Consider the following 16519-nt stretch of genomic DNA (forward strand, 5'->3'; position numbering starts at 1 on the left):
ACAATTATTTGATCCTTACAATGTTAATCCTGGAAAGTAGGTTCTGTTCTTATTTGAGAGTAACCATAGCACAAGCTTTAGGTCAGTGGTGGAAAGCGGTCATAGAATCTCTGTACATGTTTGTCAAAAGAAAGTGCTATCCAAATAAAGATTATCTCCTTACTGTCAATCACAAAGCAAAACTTTAGATTTATTACTAGAAATACTTGAAAGGAAAAGAACATCATTTGTTTTTCCTGTTTCTGAGCCTACTATTTTAAGCCTACTATTTTAAGCTGTTAACTGTATCTGTCACATAATAGAAGTTTAATAATAAATGTTTATTGACTTAACTATTGCTGTGGTTAGTGATAAGATAACATTGCCTCCTATAGATCCACGTTTTCTCACACTTGTATAACTCAATTATTATGCATTGTCTCATAATTTATGCCTGAAAAGTTCAGCATCACAATACCCCCCCCCAAAAAAAAAGGAATAAGAAAAAAAGAAACCCTTGAAAATAATGCTGTATGAAAAAAAAGCTAAATTTAAAATATAGCTTATTCAGAGTCATAGATTATACTAAATTATTTTTCCATCTAATATAAAGTAAGCTTCATATTGCTTCCCTGTTCTTCTTTTGTTCCTTTGGAGGACTGTGGAATAATGTAAGACAGATCTCTATTCATATAATTGCATTGACTGTCCCTTGTAACTCTAGTTAAAAGATATGGGGAGAAAGCTTATAGTACATATAATATAATTAGATTCCATCTTTACTTGGAAATAGAGGATTTCATATCCATTAACACATCCCTTCCTTCTCCCCTTTATATTCACAGATTTGGACTATCTCTCATCCTTCCTTAAATGTCACTAAAACAGTGCTTGTCTTTGTTGTTTATCTTCATAATATTGAAATTATATCACAATGTAAATCACATCTGATTGAAAAAAATGAAGACATTTTAAGATTCAACTAAGCTTACTCTTTGTTAACTATAAATAAAAAAAACATTTACATAGTTAATTGACATATATTATTTCATCTGATCCTCAAAACTGTCCTGTTTGCTCATTGATGTGATTCTCCATCCAGTGATATAGAGATCAACCTTTCTATACATTCTTACCCTGCAGTGTACTTCTTAATGTTTTTCCATATGTCCTCCGTGGGAGGGCCATCTAGGATGTTCAGAATTCTCTATTTCTGTTGACACTGGTTCCTACCAATGATCTCTCCATCACTTATCACTCACTCTTGCAATTTACCCGGCTTTCACCTTTTCCAGTCATACAACTCTTGTATGGTATTCTATATGCATATTCTTCCTTATAATTCTTTCTGGGTCATATATTGCTGGGTTTTTATGTCCACCATTCCTCATTCCCTTTTCCATTTATTTGCAACTTTAATTTCTAAAAGACTTGAAGCCTCACTAAATAAATATTGATGTTGAAAAGATTGGCCTTGTTTTCAAGAGGAGGCTGGGATCATTAAAAATTCTGCAGTTTCTAAAAGATAATTCATCCTTTTCTCTCCTGTTTTATTCATCTTCACTGTCCATTGTATAGTCCAAAATAGACTGAGACTATGTGCTGTCTCCTTAACCTCATGTCTGAACAAAATACAATTTTCCTAAACTTGGGTTTTTTTTTTCCTTTTGTGGATTGTTAGACCAGCAATATTCTATTTTTTTTTTAAATTATTATAGCTTTTTATTTACAAGATATATGCATGGGTAATTTTTCAGCATTGACAATTGCAAAACCTTTTGTTCCAATTTTTCCCCTCTTTCCCCTCACTCCCTCCCCCAGATGGCGGGTAGACTAATACATGTTAAATATATTAAAGTATAAATTAAATACAATATATATATACATGTCCATACAGTTATTTTGCTGCACAAAAAGAATCGGACTTTGAAACAGTATGCAATTAACCTGTGAAGGAAATCAAAAAGCAGGTGGACAAAAATAGAGGGATTGGGAATTCTATGTTGTGGTTCACACTCATTTCCCCGAGTTCTTTCACAACCAGCAATATTCTAGAGCCTAATACAATCAACCCTATGTTTTCTCAGAATGGAAGACCCCTTCACTTGGGGTTTAGATGGGACTTTCCTTCATAGCTGTGGCAAACACCTTTAAATATCCTTCTTCCTGTTTTATGCCTTGCTTGATGTTGCTAACCATAATTGAACAATTCTCTTAGTTAACATTTTTTTTTCAAGACATCTTATAGATTTTTGACATTCATAATATTCTAAGTAAAGGTTATTGTTATTGGTGATATTGATGATTTTCAACTCTTTTCGTGTTTTTTTTTTTTTTTTTTTTGTTGTTTGTTTGTTTTTGACCAAAGTGCTGGAGTGGTTTACCATTTTCTTCTCCAGTTAATTTTAGATGTGGGGAAACTGAGCAAACAGAGTTAAGTGATTTTCTCAGGTTCATTCAGTTTGTAAATGTCTAAGGCCAGACACTTAACTAAGTACTTCTTTTAAAAAATAAGAATTTAATTGGGAACCAATTACTTTAAAATTCTTTCTTCTTTCCTACTCAAAATTCTTCTATATTTTTACAATTAAAATACTGATGCATTAGCATCAGTTTTGTGTGTGTGTGTGTTTGTATGTGTATGTGTATGTGAGTGTGTGTGTATGTGTGTGTGTGTGTGTGTTGAGTCTAATTACAATGTACTCAAACAAAAATTTCCAAAAAAAAAATTATAGTTGTTGGTCAGAGAACTATTGAGAATTATAAATAGAGCCTTTAGGAGCATGTATTAAAGTGAAATTCATGAACTTTAAAAAATTCTTTTGATAACTATATTTCAATATAATTGGTTTTCTTTATAATCCTATTTATCTTGCATTTGAATGAATCTTATTCACTGAGAATCATTATTCTGAAAAAGAATGCATAGACTTTACAAGACTACTTAAAAAGAATTTATGATACAAAAATGGGTAAGAACCCTCACTCTAGATTTTGAAACATGACTCATCAAGACATTTTCCCTTGGTTTTCCCAATAAGGTAAAAATTTATTAGATTCTTTACTGGGGGTGGGGTGGGGTTATTTTATGTCATTCCTCTTCCTTCTAATCCTCAAATACCAGCATTTTGATATCTTCACTGACTGACCTATAGATATTTTATATATAGATTTAATTGTGCTATTTTTGGACTATTGTTTAAAACTTTTTGGGCCTATTCCCAGTTATTCTTTTCATCTCCATCTTTTGGTCAGCACTTCATTTCTGGGCATATTTGTCAAACACTTAGTAATTGCTTATTGTATATAGACTTGCTAGATACTGGGTGACCAACAGCTAAAACAAACTTCAGACTCCCAAGGACTTCATTCATAATCCTCAGCACTTTCTTTACAAAAGAAGTGCAAATGCTTTAGGAATGTTTACTTGATTGTAACTGAATTAAGTCCCTGCCTTTGTGGAGTTTATAGTCTAGGAGGAGGATAAAATTTCAGAATAGATTAGTTTCCTACTACTTGATATCTTCATTCTCCTTCGAAGATAAGCTTATTATCAGAGACTGAGATTTCTTCTACCTTGATATTCACATCTTATCAATATCCTCACATGCCTGTATTTTCTTTGCTTCCCTAAAAGGACAATGACATCAGGGAGGGGATGCCATGATATGCAAGTGAGTTGAATTTCAAAGGGGGGATCCTGTGCAAAGTCACCTGCCTCACTCACCTTCAAAGCTATCTGGGTACAATGGCAAATTATCAATCAGGATCACTGGAAACAGTCTGCTGAAGGCAGATCAAAAACAAAACCCAAATCCTTTTAAATTGGGTTCAGAAGCTCAGCCAGCTCTTCCTTTCAGTTCAGCTGCAGTGATTTGTTTTGACTTCACAATCACATTGCCTGATCACTGGGTACAATCCTGCAGTGCTCCACCCATCTCACCTTTCAATTTCCTTTTGTGTATTGTCTTTCCACATTACATTGTAAGCTCTATGAAAACAGGGGTTGGTTTTTTTTTTTTCTTATTATATATATTTTTTCTTATTTATATTTATATAGATCATATTTATAATAGTACAGTTATTGGCACATAGTAGATACTTAATAAATGTTTATTATATTGTAACTGATAACATAAATAATATGAAATTATATATGCATTAGATAGGTGAAAAATGCAGTTTAGTTTTTCAGGAGCACAGAATACAGCAAACTTGGAGAAAGTTTAAAAATTGTCATTTGTTCTCTACCTTGTTTTTGTCATATTATTTTGTCCCAAAATGACCTAGCTGTGCTAAATGTGAACTAGAATTGACTTTTAGTCTCTGCTTATCTGGAAAGATTTGAGTCAGAGTCCTCAAGACAATATGCTAGTTCTCAAGAGAACCTGACTCACTCTTTTTAACAGTAATGAATGTGAAAGTGCTTAGAAGGGTCAGAGAAGAATGAACTCTTCTCTTGCTTTAATCTCCCATTTTATCTCCAAAGAATTCTAGCACTTTTTTTTCCTTTTCTCTTTTTCTTTATTTTGCTGAGCCAGAATTCAGGATAACAGTGTATTGCTGATTAAGGCCTGATCTAAAACTGCATAATTTGATGCCTTATGACCCTCAGATGTTCATTAGTATTGTTGATGATGAGTAAAAGCTTCAGGCATTTCTCGACATTGCTCCATTATCTGTAAAAACAAATTTCTTTTTTGTAGCCTTTTTTCTCTGAAGGTTTCCTTTGAAACATTTTCTCCTTGTTCCCAAGAAAAAACTTTGCAGAAGCTGTTGGGACTTTTAAAAGCCTCAGAAATCTGTTAATAAAATTAAATTATTAAGAATTAATAAAGAGTAAAAAATCAGCACCTTTCTCTGTGGGGAGGGGAACTTTTTTTTTTTTAATAAATCATGTCTCAATATAGAGTATAAACATTATAAGCAATTCTATAAAAATTCAATTACTCCATCTCTATTAAGTAGTGAGGAAGTAAATCCTGTCCCCCTTTTGTAGAGGTTAAAATAATAAAATGTCTTAAAATCATGAAGAAAGTGGAGGTAAGAACAGGGAAGAAGGTTAGAGAGTTAGAGCACCTGAAATGAATCTTAATTGTATCATTTAGTGCCTATATGCATGTAGCAAGTTTACTTGATCTCTTGGGCCTCTATTTCCTCACTTGTAAAATTTAGGGAGTTGGATTAAATGGTTTAATTCTACATCTTTGATACTCTGGAATCCCAGGAGACTGAGCTTTTAAGCTATACTTCTAGATATATCAAAGGTCTATGATTATACATATAAGAGTTCAAAAATATTTAGGGAAATTTACCTTCTAGCTTCAGTTCTGTCATATTACTGTTGTATTCAACTACCATAGTATTGATTCTGTACATTGAACTTCTGTTATTATATACTATTTGCTGAAAGAACACATCTAGTCTTACTTTGCCTGACATCTTCCAGATGCAAAATCCAAAGCTAAGTGGTCATAATGATTGCTTTTAAGGGAATGAGTCAGCATTCTAACCCAGACCATCTAACTGTAAGTCTGAACTCTTTCCCCTGTCTCCATGATGGTTATCTCCTTAACTTGCCCAACCTCATTTTTGAGCTCTTTTGACTTCTGGAGATTGCACATTTCTCAATCTTTTTTCTTTTTTCTAGTCTTTTGTTCTGTATATCTACCTTAGTTTTAGATCCTTAGATGCTCTGACTTCTATGAAGTGAGTTCATTAATTCATTTAAGAAATATTTATTAGGAACCTCCTATGCTCCGGATGGGCAGTTAGATGGTGCAGTGGCTTGAGCTCAAAAGATTCCTCTTCCTGAGTTCAAATCCAGCCTCAGCCACTTAATTAGCTATATGACCTAGGCAGTCACTTCACCTTATTTGCCTTGGTTTCCTCATCTGTCAAATGAGCTGAAGAAGCAAAAGATGAACCACTCCAGTGTCTTTGCCAAGAAAATCCCTAATGGGGTCATGAAAAGTCATACACAATTGAGATGACTGAACAACATCAACAAGTTCAAGATGTCCCAAGTTCAGAGAAAAGATTTTAGCTTTTATTTTTTTTCTGTACTATGGTTGTGCTTTAAGGACAGCCAAGCAATTGTTAATGAAATTTGTAGTCTCAAGACTTGCCTGGGGCATTGAGTAGCTGAGTGACCTTATTGCCTGGGGGCAGTCTGCATCTGCAGGTGGAGATCCAGAGTAAATAAAATGGTCCCTACCCTGGAGGAGTGTATATATACTGTGTTGGTGCTATTTGACTTAGCTATCTATGACCACTGACAGTTCACAGTTCTGTTTCTGGCTTTCTTCACCCTAGAATGTGGTAGAGACCCCAGCCCTGCCCCTGCCCAATCATTCTGTGTCAGAGGGCTACACTGCCCTAGTCAGGAGGCAGGTGGACGGTATCCCATGGCAGCTGAAAGAGCTGGATTTGGGATGCAGAGGGCTTCCTTTCCATTACTACCTGTGCCCAGTTTCCTCATCTATAACATGGGACCAGCTGATCTTTTAAGGTGTCTGCCTCGACTCTAAATCTAGAATCCTGATTGATGATTCATCTGACTGATGATAATGAAACAAGGAGCCTCAGAATGAGGATATTGCAGCCCCACTTAATCTTGTGGGTTAGAAGCAGCGCTTCCATTAAAAAACCCTTGGTAAATGGAAAAATGCTATGGAAATATGAGGTGTCATTAAAATAGTAATTGTCAGTGACAAGCAGGTGACCTAGCAGATAGAGGGCCAGTCTTAGAATAAAGCCTAGCTGAGTCCAGCAGCTGCTTATCAACATTAATTCTGTGACCATGAGCAAAACATTTAATTTGTCATTGCCCAAAGCAAATCAATTGCTAATCTATATCAAGGGAAAGGATTTTCCATACCAGGATTCCCATGGTTGATGAAAATAAAGGTCTTGAGAAAAAGAAGGGGGTAGGGAGAGAAAGAGATGGGAGGGGAATACAGAGAGAGAAAGGAAGGGAGGGAGAAAGAAGAGGGGGGAACATATATATATATATATATAGAGAGAGAGAGAGAGAGAGAGAGATATATATATATATATATATAGAGAGAGAGAGAGAGAGAGAGAGAGAGAGAGAGAGAGAAATGGGGGGGAGGGAGGAAGGGTAGGAGAGAAAGGAAAAACAGACAGAAAGGAAGGGAGAGAGAAGAAAAGGGGAAGGAGGGGAATAGAGGAAAAACACAGAGACAGAAAGGAAGGGAGAGAGAAGAAAAAGGGAAGGAGGGGAATAGAGGAAAAATACAGAGACAGAGAGGAAGGGAGAGAGAAGAAAAAGGGAAGGAGGGGAATAGAGGAAAAACACAGAGACAGAGAGGAAGGGAGAGAGAGGGAGAAGAAAAAGGGAAGGAGGGGAATAGAAGAAAAACACAGAGACAGAGAGGAAGGGAGAGAGGGAGAAGAAAAAGGGGAGGGGGGAAAGAGGGGAATGAGAGAGAGAGAGACAGAGAGAGGTAAGGAGGGGAGATGGAGAGAGAGTGAGAGAAGGGAAGAAAGAGAAAGTGGGAAGGAAGGAAAGAAAAGAGGAAGAAAGGAACAAATAGGCCCCAAACAACTTTGAAAATAAATTTCCTATAGTTAAATAATGGGTCCTTATATTCCTCTTGAGCCTCTGTCAACTTGTTTCATTATATTTATGGTACATTCTATTCCCCATTGTTGTGAGGATCTTGGGTAGGAAGAATATTTTAAATATTTGTGGGCAGGCAGAGAGTCCCTGCACATTACACAAGCCTCCTCCTGTCAGTGATGAATAAAGAGGCAATAATACCAGCAACCAAGTTTTGCTGAAATGGCTGTTTGTTGTCATGGCCTTCTGTTAATTTTTTTAGATGCTCTTTGATTCAATTGAATCTGTCAATGAAAAACAATTTCTTCCTGGAGCCTGTAAATTTATGGACTCAAATCTTTAAAATATTGAGCCATTTGCGGAAATATCTGTATCTAGTAATGCAACTTAATATGCTTTAGGAACCAGGAAACCATTTTTCTTGGAAACCATTTATTCTCTGTTACTGTGTAGATTTTGTTTCACTTATGTGGGCTTAGATGCCTGATGCCTGTGAAAATTTTCTGTCTGGTAGAATTTTAAATGAGAAGAATTGATGTTAGGGGAAATGACCCTACCTGCCACTGCTATACTTTAGCAAGGAATTATGTCAGCTTTTTCAAGTGAATCCAAGTTTGTTTCAGCCCATTAGAGGACATACGAAAAAATTAGTAATATGGGAATGACCTACTTCTGAAAGAAAATCAGGATTCTTTTTCTTACCTATTTGACCTTAGGCAAATCCCAGAACCTGCCCTCTTCTCTAATGAAGATTAGGTGGCCTCTGGGATTCCTTTCTGGCTCTGAATTTGTGATCTTGAGACAGGGAACAGAAAATATCAATCTAGGAAATAAGTTGAGACAAGTTGATTCCCAGAGGAGAAATGCAAATTGTTTTTTGATTTAAAAAGTTCTTTAAATGTATCAGAAATGGTTTCAGTGGCAGTTTGTACCATGTCAGGAGGATGTCTTGAGATGACAAAACCTGCATAATTTGTGATTTTCTGAGGGAATGTAAAAGAATGGCATAATCCCTAAATAGGAGATTTTTTTTTTTCATCTATCCAAGGCCTGAAAGGCTGAAGGCCTGCATTTGACTGTTCATGGAATGCTGTATTATTTTATAACCTTAATCTGCCACAAGGGTGCATCCGTTGAATAGGTTTGGTATTTGGATGCGTGCTAACATGTGAATGTTGATGATGTTACTGCAGGTTTGTTTTATATTTGTTTTCATTCCACCAGGTCTGTGAGCTGGATATTATATTTAATTTCGAAAAGGCATATTTTATCCTTGATGAGTTTATAATAGGTGGAGAAATCCAGGAAACCTCAAAGAAAACTGCTGTCAAGGCTATAGAAGACTCTGATATGTTACAAGAGGTATGTAAGGGCATAGAAACATGAAAAGCTTTCCTTATGTTGAGGAGGAATGGGAAAAGAGAAAAGAAGCTTAATTATCCCAGGCTCTGTTGTTTAAAGAACGTTTTTGTTTGTGAATAAGGAGGCCTTGTAAACCAGGGGAAAATGCTGTCAAAGGTATAGCAGTTCTTTGGTGCTATTTTTAATAAAACCTATTTTAACAGCTTGAAAAATTAATCTTGGAAAAATGTCTTCTGCCCTGGGGAAAGAGAGTCATCATAAATCACCATGCCGTTTGTCAGAGGTATTAGGGCTTTATTATTAAAGGTGGAGTTTATCATTTTAATTAAAAATTTTCAGCACTTCCTGGAGAGAGCCAGTATGATTGTTCCTATTTTCATAAATAAATTGGGAACCGAGTGGCTTAAGTGCCAAGGTATAAATAAACAGGGATCTGTACCCAAGGTTCTATTTCTACTCCTGACCTATTCCACAGTGGTTCAGATGGAATATAGTGAAACCCATTTTAGAAGCTTGATGGGAAATACCCAAATTCCTGATATTTCACAATCTCAAGGAAAAGATGGCCAGAAGATGATGCCTTCTTTTGTGATTTACTTTTGGAGACAACCAGTGCCTTTTAAAACATCTTCCTGGGGTAGCTCTACAGTATAGAGCATGGGTCCTGATGTCAGGGGGACCTAAGTTCAAATGTGGCCTCAGACACTTAATACTTACCAGTTGTGTGATTATGGGCAAGGCATTTAACCTCAATTGCCTTGTCTCCTCCCTCCCTGCCAAAAAAAAAAAAGTACCTTCCCAGATATTTCTGTGCCAGGCTGTTTTTTCAACCTTCTCCCTACCAGAACTTTGGGCTCCTCACCTTGAACTACCCTGGGCTCAATTAGGTTAATTTTGTCCTTAATTCTGTCCAAATCCACTTAAAGTGTTATTTCTAGCTTCCACTTCCAGTTCCCCTTTAGATCTAATCCCCCACTAGAATGTAAGCTTCTCATGGGCAAGGACTGTCTCAATTGTTTGTATTTGATTGTATCCTCAGTACTTAGCTTAGGAGAGGACTGTTGAATATTGAATTTATATCCTCCCAGCCTGGCACAGTGACTGGTACATAGTGGGTTCTTAAGAAATAGATTTAGAAGCAGAAAACCAATTTAGTTAATTATCTCTTGAGAACTATGAGAAAGGAACCATTATTAGGCCAGGTCTTCCTAGGAAACAAATTTATAAATTACTGAGCTGACAATCGGTGATTTTCTGTCTGTTAAGTGTATCTATCCCGGGGTATCGTTTTATCTAATCTAGTTAAATCTAGTATATCTAACCTAAAGAAGGTTACTAAGTTGTAAGTGCCCTGAAAGGATTGTTGTGTTCTCTAAAGAGGCAGTGTAAAGTACACCTGATTAGGTTTAGACCTAAATTTTACTCCTCTTTCATTGACTAGTTCTGTGACCTTGGATTTCATTTTATTTGTTATCTCCTTAAGTAAAATGGCAATAATAATATCTATATTACTTAATTTATAGGACCATTATGAATGTCAGATGAGATAATGAATATAGGTAAAATGCTTTGAAAACCTTGAAGTGGCTGGTATATGTGCTACTTTGTTATTTTTTTCTCCCTACAAATGATTTCTAGAAACCTTAGCAAATGGTTTGAAATATATCTTCTTGGTATTTATGCATGTGCCATAAGAAAATAATTTTAAAGGATGTTTCATGAACCAATGATTTGGAAATCCATTGAATGTAGCCTTCCCTGAAACATGATGCTCTTGGGGGTCTATTCTGTAGTATTTTTAAAAGGTGAGATGAGCTTATTGAGGTGAATTGAGCCTTGGATGAGATTGGGCCAGTTTTTTCCTGAGTAGTGCCCTGTGGGAAAAAAATAACCTTGTAGGATATTTGATAGTTTCACTTCCAGGTTAAAGTTAAAGATGAATTATTATTATTATTATTTTTTTTTATTTAATAGCTTTTTATTTACAGGTTATATGTATGGGTAACTTTACAGCATTAACAATTGCCAAACCTCTTGTTCCAATTTTTCACCTCTTACCCCCCACCCCCTCCCCCAGATGGCAGGATGACCAGTAGTAGATGTTAAATACATTAATATATAAATTAGATACACAATAAGTATACATGACCAAACTGCTATTTTGCTATACAAAAAGAATCAGACTCTGAAATATTGTACAATTAGCTTGTGAAGGAAATCAAAAATGCAGGTGGGCATGAATATAGGGATTGGGAATTCAATGTAATGGTTTTTAGTCATCTCCCAGAGTTCTTTCTCTGGGTGTAGCTGGTTCAGTTCATTACTGCTCCATTGGAAATGATTTGGTTGATCTCCTTGCTGAGGATGGCCAGGTCCATCAGAACTGGTCATCATCTAGTATTGTTGTTGAAGTATATAATGATCTCCTGGTCCTGCTTGTTTCACTCAGCATCAGTTTGTGTAAGTCTCTCCAGGCTTTTCTGAAATCATCCTGTTGGTCATTTCTTACAGAACAATAATATTCCATAATATTCATATACCACAATTTATTCAGCCATTCTCCAACTGATGGGCATCCACTCAGTTTCCAGTTTCTAGCCACTACAAAGAGGGCTGCCAAAGATGAATTATTTTAAGAGGTTACTTTTTTCTTTCTTTCTTCTTTACTTTTTTTTTTTATTTTTATTTTTTTAAAGAGGTTACTTTCAAAGTTTTGTATTCAGGTTCCTAATCAAAATCCTATGTCTAGCAAACATTTGTTAGGTCAGTAATTTCTGGGATTTTTTTCTTTTCCCTTTCTCTATCCTTGCGGTTGAAAGAAAGAGTCAGTGAATTCATTCATTGATCTCAAAGGACTGACTTTTCTCCAAGGCTATGGACCCATGGAAAATATCTGGGTTGGGAGTTGAAAGAACTATGAGGAGGATGGAGATGGGATTTTTGGTAAATGGGGCAGTGAAGGAAGCCATAGCAGAAAGATGAGTAATTAAAAGTGGCTGAGGCACATTGAGCAATGGCAGTTTGATGGTAACCAAGAACTGAAATAAAGATCTACAGTGAACTGGCCTTTGGACTCACCCTGCCAATGCCTCTATGCTCTTGGGACTTCACTTATTGCTGTCACATCTTATGGTAAGATTGTGATCTGAACCCACTGGCTCCTTTGTGAATCTATTACCTGTACATCTTTCCTTTTCTATTTCTTAGGGATTTTGTAATAAAGCAAATGAAACTGTTTAGATAATTGGTGATTTCAGAACATGAGCCAAATTCAGGTTTTAGAGGTGACTTCTGGAGTAGTAGAGTACTGTGAATTATTAAGGAGCCTTTAAGATTGAACTTCAGTCTGTGGGTCAGTTTCTCCACCTCTCCCCCACCCCAATTTGTGTCATGAGGCAATATATATACTTAATTGTAATCAAATATAATCTAATACACTTAAATTTCAAAATTAGTAAGTTTGAAGGAACTCATGTAAGAGTAAAAGAAACCTTTGAGTTGTCCCCTCTCCCCCCAAAAAGAAAGAAAGGGCCTCTCAAAAGAATGGTCAATGGTAATAAAATCAGTATAGTGAAGAAGCATTGGCTATGGAGATGAAGGACCTGAGTTAATCATATAAATTTGGCCTTCCCCCAACTTCTCTCTCTCTTTCTTTCTTTCTCTCTTTGTCTCTGTCTGTCTGTCTGTCTGTCTGTCTCCGTCTCTCTGTTTGTCTGTCTGTGTCTGTTTCTGTCTCTTTCTCTCTCATTGTCTCATTTCTGTTTCTCCCTCTTTCCCATCTCTTTTTCCCCTCCATCCTGAGTCTGTTATTTTTTTGCATATATATTAAAAGATCATTGTAGAACTACAGGCTGCTTGAACATACTACTTACTCTATTAACAGGCAACTGTAAGTTTAATTCAGAGGAAGCAGAGTTAATATCAGAGAATATTTTTGTCACTTTTTTACCACTTGTCTCCCTAACCACAGCTCAAATCTTAAGTTGATTCAAGCTGTGGATCAAGATATTAGTCAAAATATAAAATATTATTACAAAAATTAGACGTTAAGGAGAATTTGGAGAAAATTGTGACCCAGGGTCCATTTCAGCAGAAGTCTGATCTCCTGAAAATAGGAGTGATGTTGATGAAGATTAGTAGTCCCTTTAGACTACTAATTACTTTGGAGTAAGCTCTCCCCCGAAATTTTAGTATAAATTCTTAACATAGATTTTTTTTTTCACACTCTTTGAGCAAGCTCTGAAAATGAGATGGAAGTATGGGTACAGACCAACAAGAAACTGTTGGTGAAGCACAAGCCATAGATGCCATTTGAAGAATACTGACAAAACAGAGGACTGATTATAGCAACAAAGATAACAGTTTTTTGAGGGTGAAAAAAAATTCCCTGAGAAGAAGACTCCTTCAGCCTTTGCTTTACTCCTTGGTTATGGAGCTAAGGAAACTGTGGCCTACAACCCAAGAAGTCAGGAAGCTGAAGATGCTTTATTTCAACTCAATTTAAAAAAAAAAATAAAAGCAAAAACAAAACCCCAACAACTTCAATATAGCTCCAGGAACTTTTTCAAGGCTTCAAGTTCTAGGAATGTTGCTGGGGTCAGTATCCATTCAGACTTTATGTCCCATGTCATTCACATCTATAGTCACAATTTCAACCCTTCACAATCTTTGTTTGTGAAGAGGAAGATTCAAAAATAAAATTAAAGTATGTTCAGTATCTGCCATTTAAAGAAGGAAAAGCAGACTATCACACCTTTTCAAAGTTTGGCATGGTGGGGGAAGTAGAGAGAGCTGAAAAAAGAGCCCTCGGTGATCTGCCAATTCTGGAGGTGTTTGAATAGCAAAGGTTTTACTATTTCAAAGTCCCTTGTTTGAATATGTCGGATTGTTGCCATGATGTAGGGCTGTTGCCTGAGTGCAGTTTATAGCAAAGTCTACCTACTCCTGGTCTTCCTCTTGAGTCCCCTTCTTAGCTCTGTACTTTTATTGCCATTATATACATTCAGAGATCTGAATGATGGTAGAAAAAGTCAGGGTGTAATATCCTGAATGGTAGCAGGAATACCATTTTCATTAGAAACTTGCACTAGATGATCTGTTATATATAAGTGATGACAGTTGTATGAATACCTTTGTGGCCTTCCTATTCAATATGCTTGAATGGGTCCCTCAAGAACATCTTAGATGAGAGGACGGTAATAATATTACTACTGAAATTGATGTTGTAGCCCGCACATTGCTCATTAGTTGCTTATTTCTTGACTGTATTCAGAATGTATAATTTGGGAACATTATAGTTACTAATAAAGTATTTCACCTCACATTTTTACATCCTTCTCCGTGTGTGTGTGTAACTTAAATTTACAAACATGTCATCTCTTTATTTGAATAGAATGTTATCTTTTAAAATAGCAAGTATTTGGTATTTAGAATATTTATTTTTTTGTAATGCAAATTGAACTGAAAGTTGTGATTTTTCCAAGTAATTTTGTTGACTTCATTTTCTTTTTCAGACAATGGAAGAATACATGAGCAAGCCTGCGTTTTAACTGAAAAATCTACTTGACAACCCCATAATGCTGCATGTCGTAATCTACAAAACTTCAGCTGGATGTGGTTATTTTCTTATGTGCCAGAGCCTTATGCCAAAAATAACTTAAATGGATTGTGTGTGAAACTTCTTGGATACTTTGGGTTTCTGTGCTCAGCTTGCAAGACTTAAAAATATAGTATACTTGTAACAGGTGCATATTTCTATTTTTCTCTGTATATGGATTCTCTCAACTGTGGAACTTAAAACAAGCATCATTCAGTAGACTTACATATTTTGTTTGTACAATGATCTTTACCAGCAAAGCAATAATTTTAAAATATTTTTGAGAAATGAGCTGTGCTATATTTTTGCTAGTACTGTCAAAGAACAAGTTGACAACTATTTTGTAAAAAATATTATGAATGTACTGCCTATTTTGGACTAAAATAATACTTTTTTCTCCTAACTACATAGTTCTTTTTTAAAATTATGATTTCATAGTATGTCAAAGTAATAGAAAAGGACATTCATTGGACAACTGTAGGTATATTATAGATATGTATGTGGGGTATATAACACATATATGTATAGATCCCCTCCCCGCATGTATGTATGTATGTATAGATATATTTATATGTAAGATTTCAGCAAATTTTCAGCCCCTTATATCAGCAAACTTGACTATCTTATCCTGAATTTCTTTTTTGGACTTAACTTTGGGGAAATAAAAGCAAAAAAGCACAACTACCTATCATTAAAAACAAAAATGAAAATCTTCAGGAGCAGCTGTCTAGGATGAAATTATTCTAATAAAATTGTGACAATCAGAATTGTAAAATATATAAAGTATCCCAAATTGTATTTTCATAAAAATCGCGGAATTTCAGATTAGGAAGGAGTTAGCTGACCATTTAATCCCACCTATACTCCAAACTTATCCATTTATAAGAATGTTTTTTATAACTTATTTTTTAAGTATTCAAATCATTTATGTGACAGCGTCTATGACTTCTCTTGAGATGTGATAAGGTGATTGAGCTGGGTTCCCTAATGTACACAGTATAATACCTTGGGACACCAATCAATTCTTGCTGTTGACTGTGGTGTCAAGACTTGTCTCTTTGGATGCATAGAGAATTCATGTCCATCAAAATGAGACACCTGCATACCCAAGGGTAGGAAAAGCCTCTAGTTAGTAAATATTTTGTAATTTTCAATTACAATTTTCTAACATCTTAGGACATTTCTGCCTTTTAATTTGTACCAAGTGTTTTCCTTAATACCTGGACAGTGTTAGTCTGGAGGTCTAAGTTCACTCATATTGTAGTGATAAGAGGGACAATCATGGTCAATTTTCCTGGGAGATGAATCTACCTACTATGTGGGTGTCTTAGGAAATTTTGGATGGGATGACTTCTAAAAGAATTTACTAACACTACAAATTACTTTTTGTCTGCCTTAGTAGACATGCACACACATTTATTAAACAAATTCCTGGTTGATAAAACAAAAACATAGTAGATAACATAAATTAATAGTTTGTTTCCCCCTTGCCCCCAAATTAATACCATTTATAAATAATAGCTCTAGAAATGCTTACTGATTTTCATATGTTTCCTTGAGTAATCACTTAACCTCAATGAACGTATCAAGCTGAGATTTTGCTTGATCTGTTTTTCATCACTTGGTGTACTTGGAGTATTTGTTGTTCAGTTTTATAGTAAAAAAAAAAAAAAAATCATCATCCAGGGTTTTACTATTTAAAAAAAATAAAGATGAAATTTTGCAAAGATGGTCTCTCTGTAAATCCTTTATCCAGTACAACTTTCCAGATTCCTAAGGAGGGAAGGAGGAATGGAGAGAGAGAGAGAGAGAGAGAGAGAGAGAGAGAGAGAGAGAGAGAGAGAGAGAGAGAGAGAGAGAGAGAGAGAGAGAGAAGAAAACAGTAAATATTTATTAACTATTTTTTATGAACAAGGTACTGTTCTATGCAGATAAGTAACTTTGAGGAGAGAAAGCTTATTAGCAATCAGAGCAATTATGGAATGCTTTGCAAAGAA

At 35.5% G+C, this 16519-nt stretch overlaps 1 protein-coding gene across 1 annotated transcript in view; it reads left to right on the forward strand.

Moving 5' to 3' along the window:
• AP1S3 (adaptor related protein complex 1 subunit sigma 3) overlaps nucleotides 1-16253 on the forward strand; it is an 84449-nt gene extending 68196 nt beyond the window's left edge. Inside the window, exons 4-5 of the mRNA XM_012546588.3 lie at nucleotides 8789-8926; nucleotides 14440-16253. Of these exons, the coding sequence (XP_012402042.1) occupies nucleotides 8789-8926; nucleotides 14440-14475 (174 nt within the window). The 3' untranslated portion in view covers nucleotides 14476-16253. The remainder of the gene's footprint in view (nucleotides 1-8788; nucleotides 8927-14439) is intronic.
• The last annotated feature ends 266 nt before the right edge of the window (nucleotides 16254-16519 follow it).

Source organism: Sarcophilus harrisii, chromosome 3 (assembly GCF_902635505.1).
Source record: "Sarcophilus harrisii chromosome 3, mSarHar1.11, whole genome shotgun sequence".
NCBI classification, from domain to species: Eukaryota; Metazoa; Chordata; class Mammalia; order Dasyuromorphia; family Dasyuridae; genus Sarcophilus; species Sarcophilus harrisii.